General features: G+C 42.6%; 2 protein-coding genes across 4 annotated transcripts in view; one reads left to right on the top strand and one right to left on the bottom strand.

The window, feature by feature from the left end:
• Positions 1 to 6,199: 6,199 nt before the first annotated feature.
• CRACR2A (calcium release activated channel regulator 2A) overlaps positions 6,200 to 15,599 on the top strand; it is a 52,235-nt gene continuing 42,835 nt past the window's right edge. For 2 of the 3 annotated variants that reach the window (XM_063148604.1, XM_063148606.1), the window contains exon 1: positions 6,384 to 6,425. The gene's annotated coding sequence lies outside the window, so the exon portion shown is untranslated. Of the gene's footprint in view, positions 6,236 to 6,383; positions 6,426 to 15,599 lie in introns of those variants that run through there. The other variant, XM_063148605.1, reaches the window with a different exon arrangement.
• On the bottom strand, positions 6,350 to 7,165 carry LOC134414989 (proline-rich protein 2-like). Its single transcript, XM_063150313.1, has one exon. The coding sequence runs from the start codon at positions 7,163 to 7,165 to the stop codon at positions 6,350 to 6,352; it is 816 nt and encodes a 271-aa protein (XP_063006383.1).

Raw genomic sequence — 15,599 nt, 5'->3', positions numbered from 1 at the left:
GCAACAGCTCTAGTTATTCATATGCCAATGCTGAGCTGCACATGGCTTAAGGAAAACATTTTTTATGTGTGTTATATGAAAGGAAATACTTTTCTTGTTATTTTTTGATAGTTTATTATACATTATGCCTGAGAATGTTCCTTCCCAACACCCAGAAAGCCAAGCAAAAGAATCAAGATGCCTTCATGGAGGAACAAGGAGCTCCTGACTGAACTCAGACATCCAAAGGAAGCATACAAGTGGTGGCAGCAAGGAAAGGTGGTCCAGGGGGAAACCAGCAATGCTGTCCTGAGCTTGCATGGACAGGGTGAGGAAAGCCAAAGCAGCCAGGAGAGACAACAACAACAATGCTGAATTATTCAACAAGGAATTGAGGGATATCTCTAGTTCATCTGCCCTTGTCCTTCTGGAAGATTTTAACTTCCCAGGCATCAACTGGTTAGTATCATACAGCAGAAACAAACAGGTGCAGGAAATTGCTGAAGCACATGGAGGATAACTTCTTTGTGCAGGGACTAAGGGAGCCACCTAGGACAGGTCCCCTCCCAGCTTTGCTGTTTGTAAACACAGAGGGTCTCAGGGGTGAAGTGGTGACTGATGGCTGTCTTGATCACAGTGACCACCAAGTAGTTGTGTTTCAAATAATTGGTGTTTGGAGAAAAATACCAGGAAAACTTTGTCCCTGGATATGGGAAGAGCAGATTTTGGGCTGCTGAAGGAGCTAACTAGCAGGGACCTCTGGGGATCTGCTTCAAGTATTTGGGTCCATGAATGCTAGTCACTTTCTAAGAGCCATCTCTTAAGAACACAGTAGCAGGCAATTCCAAAGGAAGGGGAGTCAAGCAAGCAGTGCAAAGGGCTGAACAGGGATCTTATAGAAGTTAGGCAAAAAGAAACTGTACGGACACTGGAAGCAAGAACAGGCAACACAGGAGGACTAGAGAGATTCTGTTTGGCACTGTAGGAGAAAATTAATGCAGTCAAAGCTCGACTAGACTTCAAGCTGGCCAGCACTTTGAAGGAAAAAAAGGCTTTTCAAAATGTATTAACAGCAAACAGAGAATCAGAGAGAACACTGGTCTGTTGATTGATGGGGTCAGTCACCTCACAAACAGGGATACAGACAATGCAGAGGTATTTAATGCCTTTTTTGTCTCTGTCTTTAACACCAATGCTGGGTCTTGGGATCCCAGGAGACCTGTGCTGGAAGACCAGGACTGAGGGGATGATGAACTGCCAGCTGACCCTGAACTTGAACAAGAGTAGCTGTTCAAGCTGGATGCACATAAATCTGTGGAGCCTGACAGGATTGATCCCAGGATACTGATGGGGCCAGACAAAGTTATCACAGGACCTCGCTGCATTATTTTTCTTCAGTGGTCTTGGGTCAACTGGAAGCTGGCAATGTTTCAAGAAGGGTAAGAAGGTAATGATAGACCTGCCAGTCTTACTTTTCAGTGCCTGGTGAAATTACAGAGAAGGTTTTTTTGAGAGACAATCCAGTCATTGATTATATGAACACAAGTTCACAAGGGGAAAGTCTGGCTAACCAATTTAATTTCCTTTCATTATAAGGTCATGCACCTTAATTGACCAAGGGAAGCCAGTAAATGTAGAGTTTTGGAATTTTACCAAGCTTTTGATACTACTCTTCATCAATCGCCCAGCACAAAGGTAGACAAATCCAAAATATGTTGGGTAAATGGGGTTACATCAGGCTGACAGCCAGTCACCATCGGCATTCCCAACCGCTCAGTTTTACAGCCAGTGCTCTTCCATGTTTTCATAAATGATCTGGACACAGGAATCAAACATACAATAAGTCTGTCAATGATACTAAATTAGGAAGAGCTGTGGACTTCTTTGGGGGTAAAGAGGTCCTGCAGAGAGATATAGAGAGCTGAGCCATCACCAGCTGTATGAAATTTAACTAGACCAAGTGCTAGATTCTCCTTGTGGGACACAGTAATCCTGGTTATTCATACAAATTGGAGGATTAGAGACTGGAGAGCAGCACTGTGGACAGGGACCTGGGGGACTCTGGCAAGTGGAACATGACCCAGCAGTGCCCTGGCAGCCAGCAGGGCCAAGCGTGTCCTGGGGTACATCAGGCACGGCATGGCCAGCTGGGCAAGGGAGAGATTGTCCTGCTCTGCTCTGGGGCAGCCTCACCTGGAGTGCTGGGGGCTGTTTTGAGTGTCACAATGAATAAAGGATATAAAGCTACTGGAGTGTGTCCAGAGGAGGGTGACAAAAGTGGTGACAGGTCTCAAAGGCAAGACTTAGGAGGAAGTGGCTGAGGTTGCCTTGGTCTGTTTAGCTTAGAGAAGAGAAGGCTGGGGAGTGACCTCATCACAGCCCACAGTTTCCTGAAGGCAAGCAGTGGAGGGGAGGGGCTGATCTCACCCCGGTGACCAGCAACAGGACACAAGGAAATGTAGTGAAGCTGCACCCGGTAGGTTCAGATTAAACATCAGGCAAAGGTTCTTCACTGAGAAGGTGGTCGACCACTGGAACAGGTTCCCCAAGGAAACTGGTGATGGTACTAATCCTGTCAGAGTTCAAGGAGCACCTGGATGATGCTATGATGCTCTTAGTTGTATGTTTATCTTTAGTTAGTGCTGTGGGGAGCAGGGATTTGGAGTTACTGATCATTATGTGTCCCTTCCAACTTGAGGTAGTCTGGGATTCTAAGTCTGTGGAACCTGATGGGATGCATCCCTGAGGGAGAGAGCTGGCCAGTGTGATGGCAAGTTCCCTTGGAGGGGAGGAGTGTGTCTGGCAGGATTGAGGAAGATGATCTTTCCCTTCTACTGAGCACTCAACCACATCTGGGGTGTTGGAGGCAGTCCTGCATTTCCCAGTATGAGACATGGATGTACTGGAGTGAATTCAGAAAACTGTTCCTAAAATGATTAAAGGATTGAAATATTTGAGAAGATACTGAGAGACTGTTTAGCCTGAAGGAAAGAAGGCTTGGGAGGGAGTTTTACCAATGTATATAAATACTTGGTTGGAGGGTATAAAGAAGACAAAGCCTGTCTCTTCTGCAAAATGGAAGGACAAGAGGCAGTGGACACAAATTAAAATACAGGAAATCCACCTAAATATAAAAAAACCAATATTTTTACTGTGTGCAATGCCAAGCATTAGAAGAGATTGCCTATGGATATTGTGGAGTTTCCATCTTTGGAAATATTAAAATTCCAGTTGGACAAGGCCCTGGACAACCTGCCTCTGCTGTAAGCAACAGGTTGGTTGGAGTGGATGACAGCCCGATTAATTCTGTAATTAAATCTTGATTTTTAGAAAAGTCTTGCTTTATTTTTTTTTTTGCGCAGTCCAATCAAACTCATACTGCACTGCAGGTGATGTGAGCATGAAATCCAACGTGTGTCCCCTTTACTGTGTCAAGCAAGATTACTCTAGAGCTGATCAAGCTGGAATACCTCCAGTTTTCTACCTGTCACTTAATGCAACTTCCATTTTGCTGTACGTTTCTGGCAAAGTTTACTGTAAATCTGCAAATTTCTTGCAGCATGTTTATGACTCCAGTTCTGTAACTTTTCCTCTGATCCTTGAGCATAAAGAAGGAAAACACGATTTTGAATGTTAGTATGAAATTCCCTCAGGGTGGTGCAATTTCATAGGCAATTAAAAGCTGCATTAGAGTGGAAAGACAAAATAGGCCTGCTACTGATAGCCTAAATGCAGAAGAAAATGACCCCTTGCATCCCAGCAGTATGATGGCTTTGCAGACTGAAATAAACACACATCACCCTGAATAAACTGTGAAATACAGCCTGTTTTATTTAAAGGGTGGTTGTTTTATTTTTATATTGCACTTGGCATTTCCTGATTTAAGAGCTGCAAGCTGTCTTCTGCCTACCACATGTTTCTGTTTGTAGTTCTGGCATTTGTATAACCCAGTGGTAGAAACTGTCATCCAGTTTCTAACTTACTGTACATTAAACATAGCAGTCAGAAGGATCCTAGCTCCAGACAATATGTTTTGCACACCAGAATTTTTCAAAATCTCCTGCTTTTAGTCCTTGAAGAAAATCAAGTGAGTTTATGTTTAGATTTCATAGAGGACAATTTTAGACCCATATAAAAGGGTTTAATTCTTTCAAGTATTCCATTTAGCACTGTAATTTGTGTTGAAGTGCAATCTGTGTTGAGATGTAGATTCATGCCTGTGCACATTTATTCTTGGGCTATTTTTTCTCTTTGCAGTTAGCGTCACAGTCTCTGACATCACAGTATATGAGTTTACTGCTTTTCAATCCTCTTATTTCAGGAGAGAGATATGGTAATGAATTTGATTCTGGCCGTTCATGAAGAACAAATTGTGGCTGCTCAAGACCATAAGGGTCTTTGTCTCTACCAGCTAGGGAATGGAATGCATATGAAGGTATATGATCAGAAACTGCTGAAAGAAATCACAGCAGTACACGACTGCAACACAATCCACAACTTTTTGCTATGAGAGAGAATAAAACCAGAGAGCAATAGATCATTTCTAGCTGGTTCTCTAGCTATACTCCAAAGTATTCACAGATATATATAAAAACAGCATTAGCTGTCCAGACAAGACCTAGAAAATTTCATTGACCAGCTCCTCTACTATTGCTTAGTAGGCCCCACAATTTTCTTAAAGAAACTGAAAAGTCTAAACTGCCTCATACTGAACGGTAAGGAAGAAAATGGAATGACTGGTTGCAACAAGATACCTAAGCAGTGTTCAATTTTAAGATATATTCCTTGAAGTCTTAATCCACAAAAGTTACCACTAAGTTTGCAAATGCTATTTCAGTGAGCTTTCCTACCCCTGCACATCACAAATTCTGTGCTGTTCTGAAACTTTCTATATGCTGTCTTCAGTTTCTTCAAAAGTTTTTGAATTATATCTTGTACTTTGCAGCTGATAGTGTGCCTTCATTTCTCTGAAAGACTGTCTTGTAAGATTGTCCACACCTTTAAAAGAAAGGCAATTCTATCTTTTACCCGCTGCTTTACTCACTTAGCAAAAGGTTAAATAGAAGATTTAGGCTGTGTCAAATCAGCATGTGCAGAGTATTATGGTATTTAGCAGGCTGATGATTTCATGATAAGTACCTGTGTGCCTGTTTTCACCCACAGTACATACAAGGCAGCTGCTGCGGTAAGCAAATTTCAAATATTTACCTTTTTCACAGAGCATGGATGTGAGCAGTAACTGTCAAGTAGCAATTTACTGCATGGTAAATCCACAGCCAAGCTTGCCTTGCTCGAGCCTACAGTCAATCATTGTAATGAGTGAAGTAATACTTCCCTCTGCAGAACCCATCCTAGTTAAAAACACATAATCAACTCAATGTTCAATAACTGTATTAAATGATTACTTGTAGTGCTTTGTAAGTAGTTTTATCAGGCTTATGTATGTGTCTGTATTTGGCCGACTACCTGCTGGTCTTCCTCACGTTTCCCCTTGTAGCTGCAAGATTTGCAGAGCTCTGGGATTGTAGCTTACTTTAGGGAGATAAGCCTGAAGGGTTTCAGGCTGTTCAGGAAAGATGGATTGGGAAGGCAAGTAGAAGGGCTTTAACAGTGTGAAAAGGAGTGCCTTGGGGGCGTGAAGCTTTACCTTGGGCCGGTAGTTGAACCCGAGGACAGTGTGGATAGGGACATCAGAACAGACCAATGCAGCTGATGTCACGGATGTGTCTGCAACCAAACCATCCGATCAAGAAAAGGGAGGTCAAGCCTTCTTTGGACACGGTGCCCTAGAAGCTCTTCTGCACTTGAGAGGCCTTAAAGTGATGGGAATTATGTCGAAGGTTTTTCTCTTCTTTTGGGACCACTTGGAATTGGGTGCTTTTCAAAATTTACTTTGGGCTAAGTGAAATCTTTGAATCAAATGTGAACCGATTCTGTCTCCCGCTGCCACCTTCTGCAAATAGAACTTGAAGAGTTTGAGATGACAAGGTGGGAAGATCCTAGCAGGTCCATTTGGACTGGTCACTGTCTTAGGACCTTGCAGTGGATGAGCGTTCCGGTGCCCTCCTGCCCTGACCCGCTTAGGCTTCCCGTACCGTTACCCTGGAAAACCATCACGCACGCAGTCCTGGCTGCAAGAGAGACCAGGGCAGGCTCACCCCCTCGCCTTCCGCCGGCTCTCTGATCTCGCCGAGGGCGAGTCGCTCCCGCCCGAGGTGAGGTGAGATCGGGCGGGGCAACCGGGCTCCGGCTGCAGGTAGGGAGGGAGGGAGGGAGGGAGAGCGGCCAGGCCGGCCGGCCCGCCCCTGGGGCACAGCCCGCCTCGCCCGATTATGTCACCCGTGCTCAAAACAAAGTTAGGAAAGTGGTTTCAGCCTTTCCGCGGTCTCGCTTCCAGCCCGGGGAGCGCGGGCCGGGCCAGCCCGCGGGGCCGGCGCCTGCGGCAGGTGAGTGGGGGCGGCATGGCGGCCCTGAGCAGCCGGGGCAGGCACGGCCGGTCCGAGCCCGGCCGGACCGCTCTCCCGGCGGGGAGGCACCCGCGGCCACCGCTTCGCCGTGCCCTGCCCTGCAGAGAGAGCCCCGGTGTCCCAGCGAGCCCCGCTGTGTCGCAAGCCGCGCTTCCTGCGCTGTCCGCGGGCACAGGGCCCGGCGGGGCCGGCACCTGGCGCCGAACGCGCTCCGGCCCCGAGGGGAGCGGCGGCCCGGCTGGGTGGCGGGGCGGGGGGCTGCCCTCGGCGCTCTCTCCGCTCGGTGCCAGGCAGGAGGGCGGCAGGAAGGGGCTGGAAGCGGCCGGCAGCAGGCTGGTGCAGCCCCCGCAGCGCCTGCTCGGCGCGAACGCCCGCACGGGGATGGAGCCGAGTCCGCCGGGGGCCGGGGCTGGCTGGGGAGCGACAGCTCCGTGCCGGGGCTGCCTCTGCCGTGGCTCCTGCCACAGCCGGAATGCTGCCCAAGGGAGGTGCCCGAAAGGGCCGGCGGCAGGCAGGGGTTGTGCTGGCACTCCCGCCGTGCCTCGTGTGTAGCTTCGTGCCGATGCCGTCAGAGAGAAATCCCTGGATGGCCTGGCCCCTGAGGAGCTGCCCCGCTGGTTCTCGCTTCCCTGCAGATACAGAAGATAATTGAGTTTGTGGCTGGGGGCTGCCCTCAGGCCCACCAAGTGCTTGGTGAAGAAGAAGGCACTGCTGTTCATGGTGGTTGTAGAAATGATTCCTGTGTCCCCCTGCAATAGTTTGCTGTCTCTCTTACTCTGCTGTAGCACTTAGGTGATCTCTGATTTAATTTTCTGTCTTTCTTGACACTGAAGGTTTATGATGACTGTAAATGACAGTTATGAAAGAAATGTGCTGCTAGCAGGATAATAGATTTCGTAATATACACCAGTAGAACAGATTATTACTGCATGTAGTGAAATGTGGGTAGTGTCACAATTGGGAGAATGGTAAAATCTCTCTAGAACACGTTGGCTAATTTAATGTGGTCTTCTCTTTTCTTAGTTGCAATTTTGTGGTTTTCAACAGTAGTTTTCAGCTTAGTTTCACTTTTCTTTTTAAAATAAGTAAATTGTTCTGATGCATGGGTAGAAATGTATTGGTTTTCTGTGTGTTGTTCTAAGAACTCTGGTCCCCATATTTGAGCTTCAGTAATTGCACAGATCAAAAGGGAACCATTACACCCAAAGTGAAAATTAAATGTTGGTCTTCTCTAAGCTAGATTCTCATCTTTCATGAAATTGAGAAAAGAAATCAAAAGACAGAGTCTGAATTACAAAAAGGAAGATACATTTGTGTGAATGGATTAAGGAGCAAATGAGATTCAGGGCAGTAATACTTTACAGTCTCCTGGTCTGCCTGCTCTTAGAGACTTAAGTTCACTGCTGCTGTAATGAATGAGATATGTTTGGTTCCTTGTGAGCTATTTCTGCCCCCACCACCACCCTTTCCTCTTAACTGGTGGCAGACTAGAAGATAACAGTAAAACAAGTAGCAGAAATAAATGCACTAAAGAGCACCACTCTACAAGTTTGTTTGTGGTTTCTTCAGACCACAGGATGAATGTGCTGCTTCTAACAGGTCTCTTTTTTCTCCCTTTTCTGTTCATTGACAAATGATATCCTATCATCATTTTTTAGATGGGTAGATGGTGGGTAAATGGAGGAGTAAAGAGTATAGTGGTCTTCCCTGATTCCCTCTCCACTCTTTGCTAATTTGCAGTCTAAATATATATGAACATATTGTCCCAACATGCAAGCTGAGAGTAACACATCTGTAGAGTTTTATTTGTCATGTTGAAAAATACAGATTTAGTCAGTTCAAGTTAAACCTGATGTAAAAACAGGTTAGTCTCACAGAGGGTGTGTCAAGGAAAGTGAAGGGTCTTGCTGTGGAGCTTCCATTAACTGAAGAGCAGCAGAAATGAAGTTAGGGATCCTGCACAATTGTAAAGATAACTTTCTGAGTAATTGGGTCACAGAGAAAGGGGAGGTTGTATCTCTATTCAAAACCAGTAGTGAATTAAAATCCAATTAAGAATCTGTAATGATGCATTTTTAATTGTTTGCATAGCAAGACTTTTTTGTAGAGCTGAACAGGATGAAGTACACCAAGCCTCCTAATCAAACATAGATAAGTGGATTTGTTTATGTGTTTCCAAGGCCTTGGAAGTAAGCTGTGTGGAGCAGATAGCATGAAGGTTATCTTGTTCTGCATATAGGAAAATATGAGTCTTTTAGTATCATAATTTACCATTACTTTTTGCAGTGGAAAACCAGTGGACTAGCAATCTAAATATTCTTGTGCCTTACTGACATGCTCTTGCCCCATAAAACCTGTCCCACTGACTCAAGTGAAGGTATTTTCCAAGAGCGAGTTTGTAGTTTTAGAAATTCTGAAAGTTTTGAAGACAGTAATTTGTGCCAACCCAGCTTCAAACTGAGTGCCAGATAACTAAGGAAACACTTGGAATATATGTCTCTGTCTTCTAGTGTAATCTGCATTGACTTGGGTCCTCTAAGGTCCATGGCACAGTAGGTTGAAGTTTTATACTAATGTTTTTTCCATGAAAAATTATTCTTATTTGAAGAGAATATTTAATTTGCATCTCAAAATCCTTTGACTTGAGTTAAAGATGTAACATTCCTTGAAAAACTAGAGAGTGTATTTTAGACTTCAAGCCAAATTGTTGTTGGCTTTCAGGCAGATAAAAGGTTTTGATTTTTTTTCAGATGTTACATTTTTAGCACGGGCTTTTGGAGGAGGCAGAATATTTCAAGGGTTTTTTTGTGAAAATGGTGTACTTTAAAGATGTTCTTGTCAATCTGATTTCACCAGCCGAAAGTAACTTGATTTAGCAGTGAGTCATTAGGAAAACCTGAAAGATAAGACAATTAAAAGGGATATATACCATTTAACTTAAACTTTTTCCAGATCTTTACTTCAGGGGAAAGGGGTTTCCAGTGCAAATAATTTGTCTACAAATGGAACAGCCCATGTGAACTGGCAATATCTCCTGGCAGAACGTCATGTTACACCACTTACTAATATAATGCCGTTATCAATATAGTTAATCACATTTAATTTCAGTACTTGGAACAATGCAGCACAATAAATTGTGCTTAGAGGCTTTTTACCACATAAATGATTCTGTGATTCTTTGCAGTCAGATGGACTCAGCCCAGTTTTGACTTAACTATGTTTGGGATATGTTGCATGTGTTGTAAGATGCTCCTTCTTAACAATAGTTTTTACATCTGTGAATTAACAAATGATGTTTTAGAAATAAGTCAAAGTAATGGTAGAGTAGTTCTACATAGTTCTGGAATAGTTCTCATACAAGTTCTGGAAGTGCTAATGTCTGTCCAGTTTGCAAGGAGACATTTATAAAACCTCATGCTGCAGCCACAGATGTTAGCCATAGTTTTAGCCCAAAACAGGTAGCTGGCCAAGCTGTATTTGTATGCAGTAATGATTTATTGGTAATTTAGAGAGATAAAGACAGACTTGGTGAGGAAAACACCCACTCAGATACTCATGCACACTGGTACCACCATCCTGCTCAGGTATTGCATAGGCCAGAAGTTTCTGAAGACACAAAGTTCATGCAACCAGCAGGCAGGTGAGGAGCAAGAGGTGGGGAATTCTTCTCTGAACCAGTTTTCTGGAATAAGGTGGAAAGAGCAAAAGGAGGGAGAGGAGACAGGGGGTCCTTAAGCCTGCACAGACTAGAGGCAGGGTGCTCTCAGTTCTCATGATCTTGTGATTATTCTGCAACAGTGATTTCCATGATGATGGCTGCCCCTAAATTCAGTGTCCCTCCATAAGAAGTTTGCACTTTCAGGCAGCTCTTAGCTTTTGACTTCTTAAATGCATTAAAAAGGAAGCATCCAAAGCAATGAAGCAAGAGGAAAAGACATATTTCTGCTAAAATCTTTACCTTGAGTAGCTTTACTTCTCAAGGATCCTAGCAGCACTTTACGGGTCCATTTTAACTTAATCCTACCTTTTTAGTATGGACCCCTAAGAACTGCTAAGATTTAGGCAATAAATATCCTGTTAGTTGTTTTTCTTTAGTGTTTTCATATTGAAGAGCAGGATGGTGAATAAATGAATATGCGTGCTTACCCTGAGCATCTGAATTTTAATACATGGATAGTTTTATTTGCTGCTTCCATAGAAGCCAGCAAGAATCCAGGCAGATCTTTTGTCTTCCTCTTGCTCTGGGGAAGCTGACTTTTGGGAGAAGATTTTCTTACAAGCCCAGTGAAAACTAGTTGCTTGGATGCAAATGTTAAAAATAAAAGTTTAATGAAGATATGTTCACCAGTCAGAGTTGGAATTCTGCATCATAGTGCACAGAATTGACATAGTTTGTGTATTTGTGGATTCATCTAGGGACAAATGCCAAGTGGGGAGTAATTTGTCTCTGTCCAAAGTCTTTGGCTGTCTGTTTTGGAATCCTTAATGCTTAATCACTTCAAGCATATTTTCTGGTTTTCTCCTGTTTCACAGTTAATATTGTTGAGACACTGCTTCAGATATTTAATCTGGATTTTTATCCTTCTTCTTTAGATTTAAGGTGGGGTTTTGTTTGTTTGTTTCGTTTGTTTTTCTTAACCAGTAATCTTCTGAAAAGGAGAAATTCCATTTATATGACTTTGGTGTATGTACAACACACAATGTCTTCTCCCAGGTCTTTTTCCTCGTTGATTTCTGCTGAGCTCCCTTACCTTGAAATAAATTGTAAGTAAGTTTTAAAGCCTTGTTGTGGTATAAGTGAAGCTTTAAGCTTGCAGATAGCCAAGTAGGTGATCCTAATGGTTCCTTTAATCTTTAAAAGGTAATCAGGTCTGGCTGGAGAGTTTCTGTTAAGACTGAATCTAAACAGTCTGTCAAGACTGATTCTAAGCAGAATTTGGTTCTCCCACACAAATCTACTTACACTAAAGGAATTTCTACATAACTTAGTTTTTCCTTTTACAGGCCAGTGGATGTAGGATTCTTCTTTTGTCTCTGCCTTTGCTACTTCCCTGAAATTATTTTCATGACCCGTTCCTTTCAGACTATCTTCCTGTGGTCCCTCACAGGAACTCCAGCCTGCCCCAGATCCTTTCCTCCAGTTAAACTCCTCACACCCACTCCATGAGATGAAGAGTCATGAGAGATCATGTACATCATGAGAGAAGTGAATTCAGGCTGTGTGGAAGAGCCTTGATGATACATTTCATTACAAGATTTTCTGACTTGCATGTTTTTACTTGAAAAGCCAATACTGGAAGAATCAATGTCCCCTTTTTTTTTATCCAGTTGTTTCTAGGTGTCCAAATGCTTAGGCCAAGCTTTATGTTACTTTCATGAGAGCTTAGAGGTTAATTGTCGCAGTCATAATTGAGAAAAACCAGGTATTTTCTTGAGCACACAACTTTTTATCTCTGCTAGTTAAGTGTGGGACCTAAATTTTTACGTTGGATGGTCATAAAATCTTTTTTTAAATGGCTAGAGGTAACACTGAAGTCCACTGATCTAGTCATCTTTCTCAGGAATGATCTCCTCTGCCATTGTTTGCAGATTTGTGTTTGGTCTGCTCTTCCATGATGGCAGAACTGCACTGCCTTTGCAACCAGGGGTTCAGTGCTCCACCTTCTTTATCCTTGGGTGGGTTTTTGTGTCTGACATGTTTGCTTCTTGTGGATTTGTATTATGTGCATAGGGAGCATTTTTCTTCAATCCTTTACCTAGGAGACTTCTATGTACTTGAGCTTGGTTATTGTGCTCTCTTTGGTCTTAGCAATCCCATTCCTCTGTCATTGCCTGTAGGTCCTGCTTTTTGATTCTTCCTAGATGGGCCACTTGGGCTTAATTAAGTTAAATAAACTGTAATTTTCCAGTTGGAATTGAAAGGATTCTACAACAGATTTCACTGTCTAACTGGATGAATACTTGTTTAAAAGCAGGGCAGAGCAGTTGGGAACAGAATGACTTCTTGTGGTGATGCATTTTAGCTTTAGGAGCTTTTCAGCACAGTACTGGATAACTAACTCTGATAGCTAACTCTGACACTAAGTTATTTCTGAAGAGGTCCCTGTTCATGTGTCAGGCATGCTACACTGCAGCTGGGGGTTATTTTAACATTTGGTTGTAGGAAATAAATATTTCTTGTAGAAAAAGTATGCAATCTATTTTTTATTTTGTAGTGTTTGCAAGACGTGTGTTCTCTCTCATAACAGTGTTTTGGATAAATCCAAGGTGACCTTGGTATTAAATAAGCTTACGATATTTTTCAGCTGATGATATTTTGAAGTGTGCTGCAGAAAATTTGTACCTGTAGACACAAGCTAAGAAAAATATTTCACTGAAACCTAAAACCAGAAGAGATATGAGGCAAAACAGCTCTCTATGTTTTTAACTATCACAGTTAGGGAGAATGGGGTTGTCACACGTCATGACTTGTGAAATCTGTGGCTCAACATTGTTCTGCACCTCTAGAGTTTGGTGATTTGCAGTAGACCTGACTGGAAATGATGGAAATACCTTGTGGAATATTAACAGTGACCTCCCTTTTGCAGAGCCGTCCAAAATTTCCCTCATGATTAATGGACAGAAACCTCGTGAATCACACATCCATGTTTAGTATTTGGAGCTATGCTTGTTTGCATCAGGTCATGATATCACATATTTTGCATAGTGAAGTGTGTTTGTAGCTAAAAGAATGGAAATCAAAGGTCTTGATGGAATTGATTTTGTAAGCCATTCATTTTCTAAAGGAGATGCATGAGTGAATGGAACTACCTATGTTATTTGAAACTGGCTTTGAGGTAATTACTGAGTGCTGATTCAGTAATGTGGGACAAATTGCAGTTTTAATCTTTCATGTTATTACCAGCATTTGCAAAGTATCAGAATGCTGTAGGAATTATGATGAACTCTATCAGCTTTAGAAGATGCCATAAGGATTAAGAATTTTTGCAGATGCTCTAATTTAATTTTCTGCTGTATTGAAGACACTTGCTGTGTAGCAAGTTTTTCTGATGTGTGTAAAAGGTGGGGCAACTTATAAGAAGGTGCGGCTCTCGTGATGCATGTAATTTCATTTTGTGTATGGAAGCATTTAGAAAGCATGGTGATGTTTGCTGAATTGTACTGTACTGTTTGCTAACTGCAAACAACTTCATCAAAGTGTATATAGTGCCTTTTGTTCCACCATTTTTGATCTGGTTTTGTATTTCTGTTCTTTCACTTACAATAGGCTATTTGTTCCTTGCATAGTTTTTCTTTTTTCCTAAGGAAGTCTGATGGACTGTGCAGAGGCAGACACTAGCAGCACTTACTCTCTTGATTAGCTCAGCCTGTTCCTGAAGTTGTGGCCTTCTGGAAATTGTTGAAATAAAAAAAATTTAAAAAATCCCAAAAGCATTTTGAGTCTGGGTCAGATCTTGTCAAGACTGTCTGCAAGCTGTACTTGTCCCATTGATTTTTGGTGTTTTTACACGTGTTTTTAAGTTAGTATCATTGCTAAGCTGAAGCTGATGGTCTGGTTTGTTACCTCATACACTGGTGTCAGCCAGAAGTGAGCTGTATTGAAGTAATGGAGGTTCAGGTGTGTAAAAGCAGTATGAAGGAAGAATTTTATCCAGACTATTACACCAGTATAGTTTGATTGTGGCTTTCCATCTGGTCCACTTGTGGGTGGCTATATACAGTGAGAGCAAAGATTCATCTGGCTCAAATACTGTTTTTAAGACTGTTGGAAACGTCATGGAAGGATTTAAGAAACAGGGCAATTATAGAGCAATCTTTTCCTTTGTGTATCTTCCCAGCTACTGAATGTTGGTCAGACTTTCTGAGGTAGAAATTTTCCTCACAAGAGAAAGAGATTACAGCTGTTCAGGCAGCTCTAATAGGCAAAATCCCTTTGTATGTGTGACCAGAATTCCCCATGACAGCCTTTTCTAGCCTTGTTAATTATGGATGCTCTGGCATGGATGCTCTGGCAGACTTTGGTGCCTCTTGGGGTGTGGAGTGTGGCTTGCCCCAGCAGAGAGGTCTTGGGGTTTATAAGGCACCACTGACAGCTGTACATTAAAATTCAAGGAAGATCCATTCTGAGGGAGGAGTTTCCTAAGGTGGCATGATACTGGGTGGTTCAGACATCTCTTGGCTTCCCTCTGAGTGTTTTTCCTTGTCCTTCTTGTAACAATGCACTAGGAAGATTCTGACAGGTTCTTTGGCCATATAGCCAAAGTTATTCCAGTTCTGGAAAGTATTTGAACAAGAGTCTTGGGATGATTGGAGTGATAAAAGAGAGGAGGGAGGGAAAGGAAAATTACCTGTGTTTGCAAATTTTTTCACCGGATTTCAGAGGGGCTGAGTGATTTGCTCACCAAAATCTTAGTTTGGTTTGGCGTCAATGGCCTATTTGCAGTAAATTTACACTTACATGCAGTGTGGGAAGTCCAGCTGCCTGGCCCATGGCTATCAGAGAAATCACTTTGTCACAGGAAGCTGTGTGAGTTCTCTAAGATGAACACATCTTAGCAGATGCTGTGTTCCAAGAGTGTCAGGTTTGAACTTAAGCCTAGAGTAAAACAGGCTGAGTTGCTCTATGTGATCAGAGCCTTTTCACTTTAAGAAACTGCGTAGACAAGCCTAAGGTCTTGTTTCCTCATATTCTATCTTCATATCCATGCAGTGTTGAGGTCTTTGCTCTGAAGTCAACATAAGTTCAATTTTTAAACAATTTTCACTGGCCTTTCTGTTGTTCCAGATTGTGCCAGTCATACTGCATCACAATCAGGCTATATTCTCATATTATAGTCAAATGCCTTAAAAAATTCTTTGTTCTGTTAAAAATTTTGAGATATATTTGTGTCTACTTTAGGCAGACCTACTTAGATAAGAACTACAAATTCAAGACAAATATGTGAAGTCAAGTTGTAGTGACTTTACTCTTGCCTTTATCTGTATTTCTTGTGTTTTCTTGTTCATGTTGATCGATTGTCTGTGTTTCTTGTCAAACTGGCTGATTTTGCTTTGAGACTCCATTTCAGTTTTGTCCTCTCCTTTCCTCAGACTCCCCCTTCCTTGTTCACCATCCCATTTGCAATGTCTTTAGTGAAGCCCATCAAGGGTAAG

Source organism: Melospiza melodia, chromosome 2, assembly GCF_035770615.1.
Source record: "Melospiza melodia melodia isolate bMelMel2 chromosome 2, bMelMel2.pri, whole genome shotgun sequence".
Lineage (NCBI taxonomy): Eukaryota > Metazoa > Chordata > Aves > Passeriformes > Passerellidae > Melospiza > Melospiza melodia.
This window is presented reverse-complemented; position numbering and strand designations above follow the sequence as displayed.

What these genes read in the sequence shown, in the direction of transcription:
- LOC134414989 (XM_063150313.1), bottom strand. Translation starts at nt 7,165, where the DNA reads ATGAACAGCAGTGCCTTCTTCTTCACCAAGCACTTGGTGGGCCTGAGG.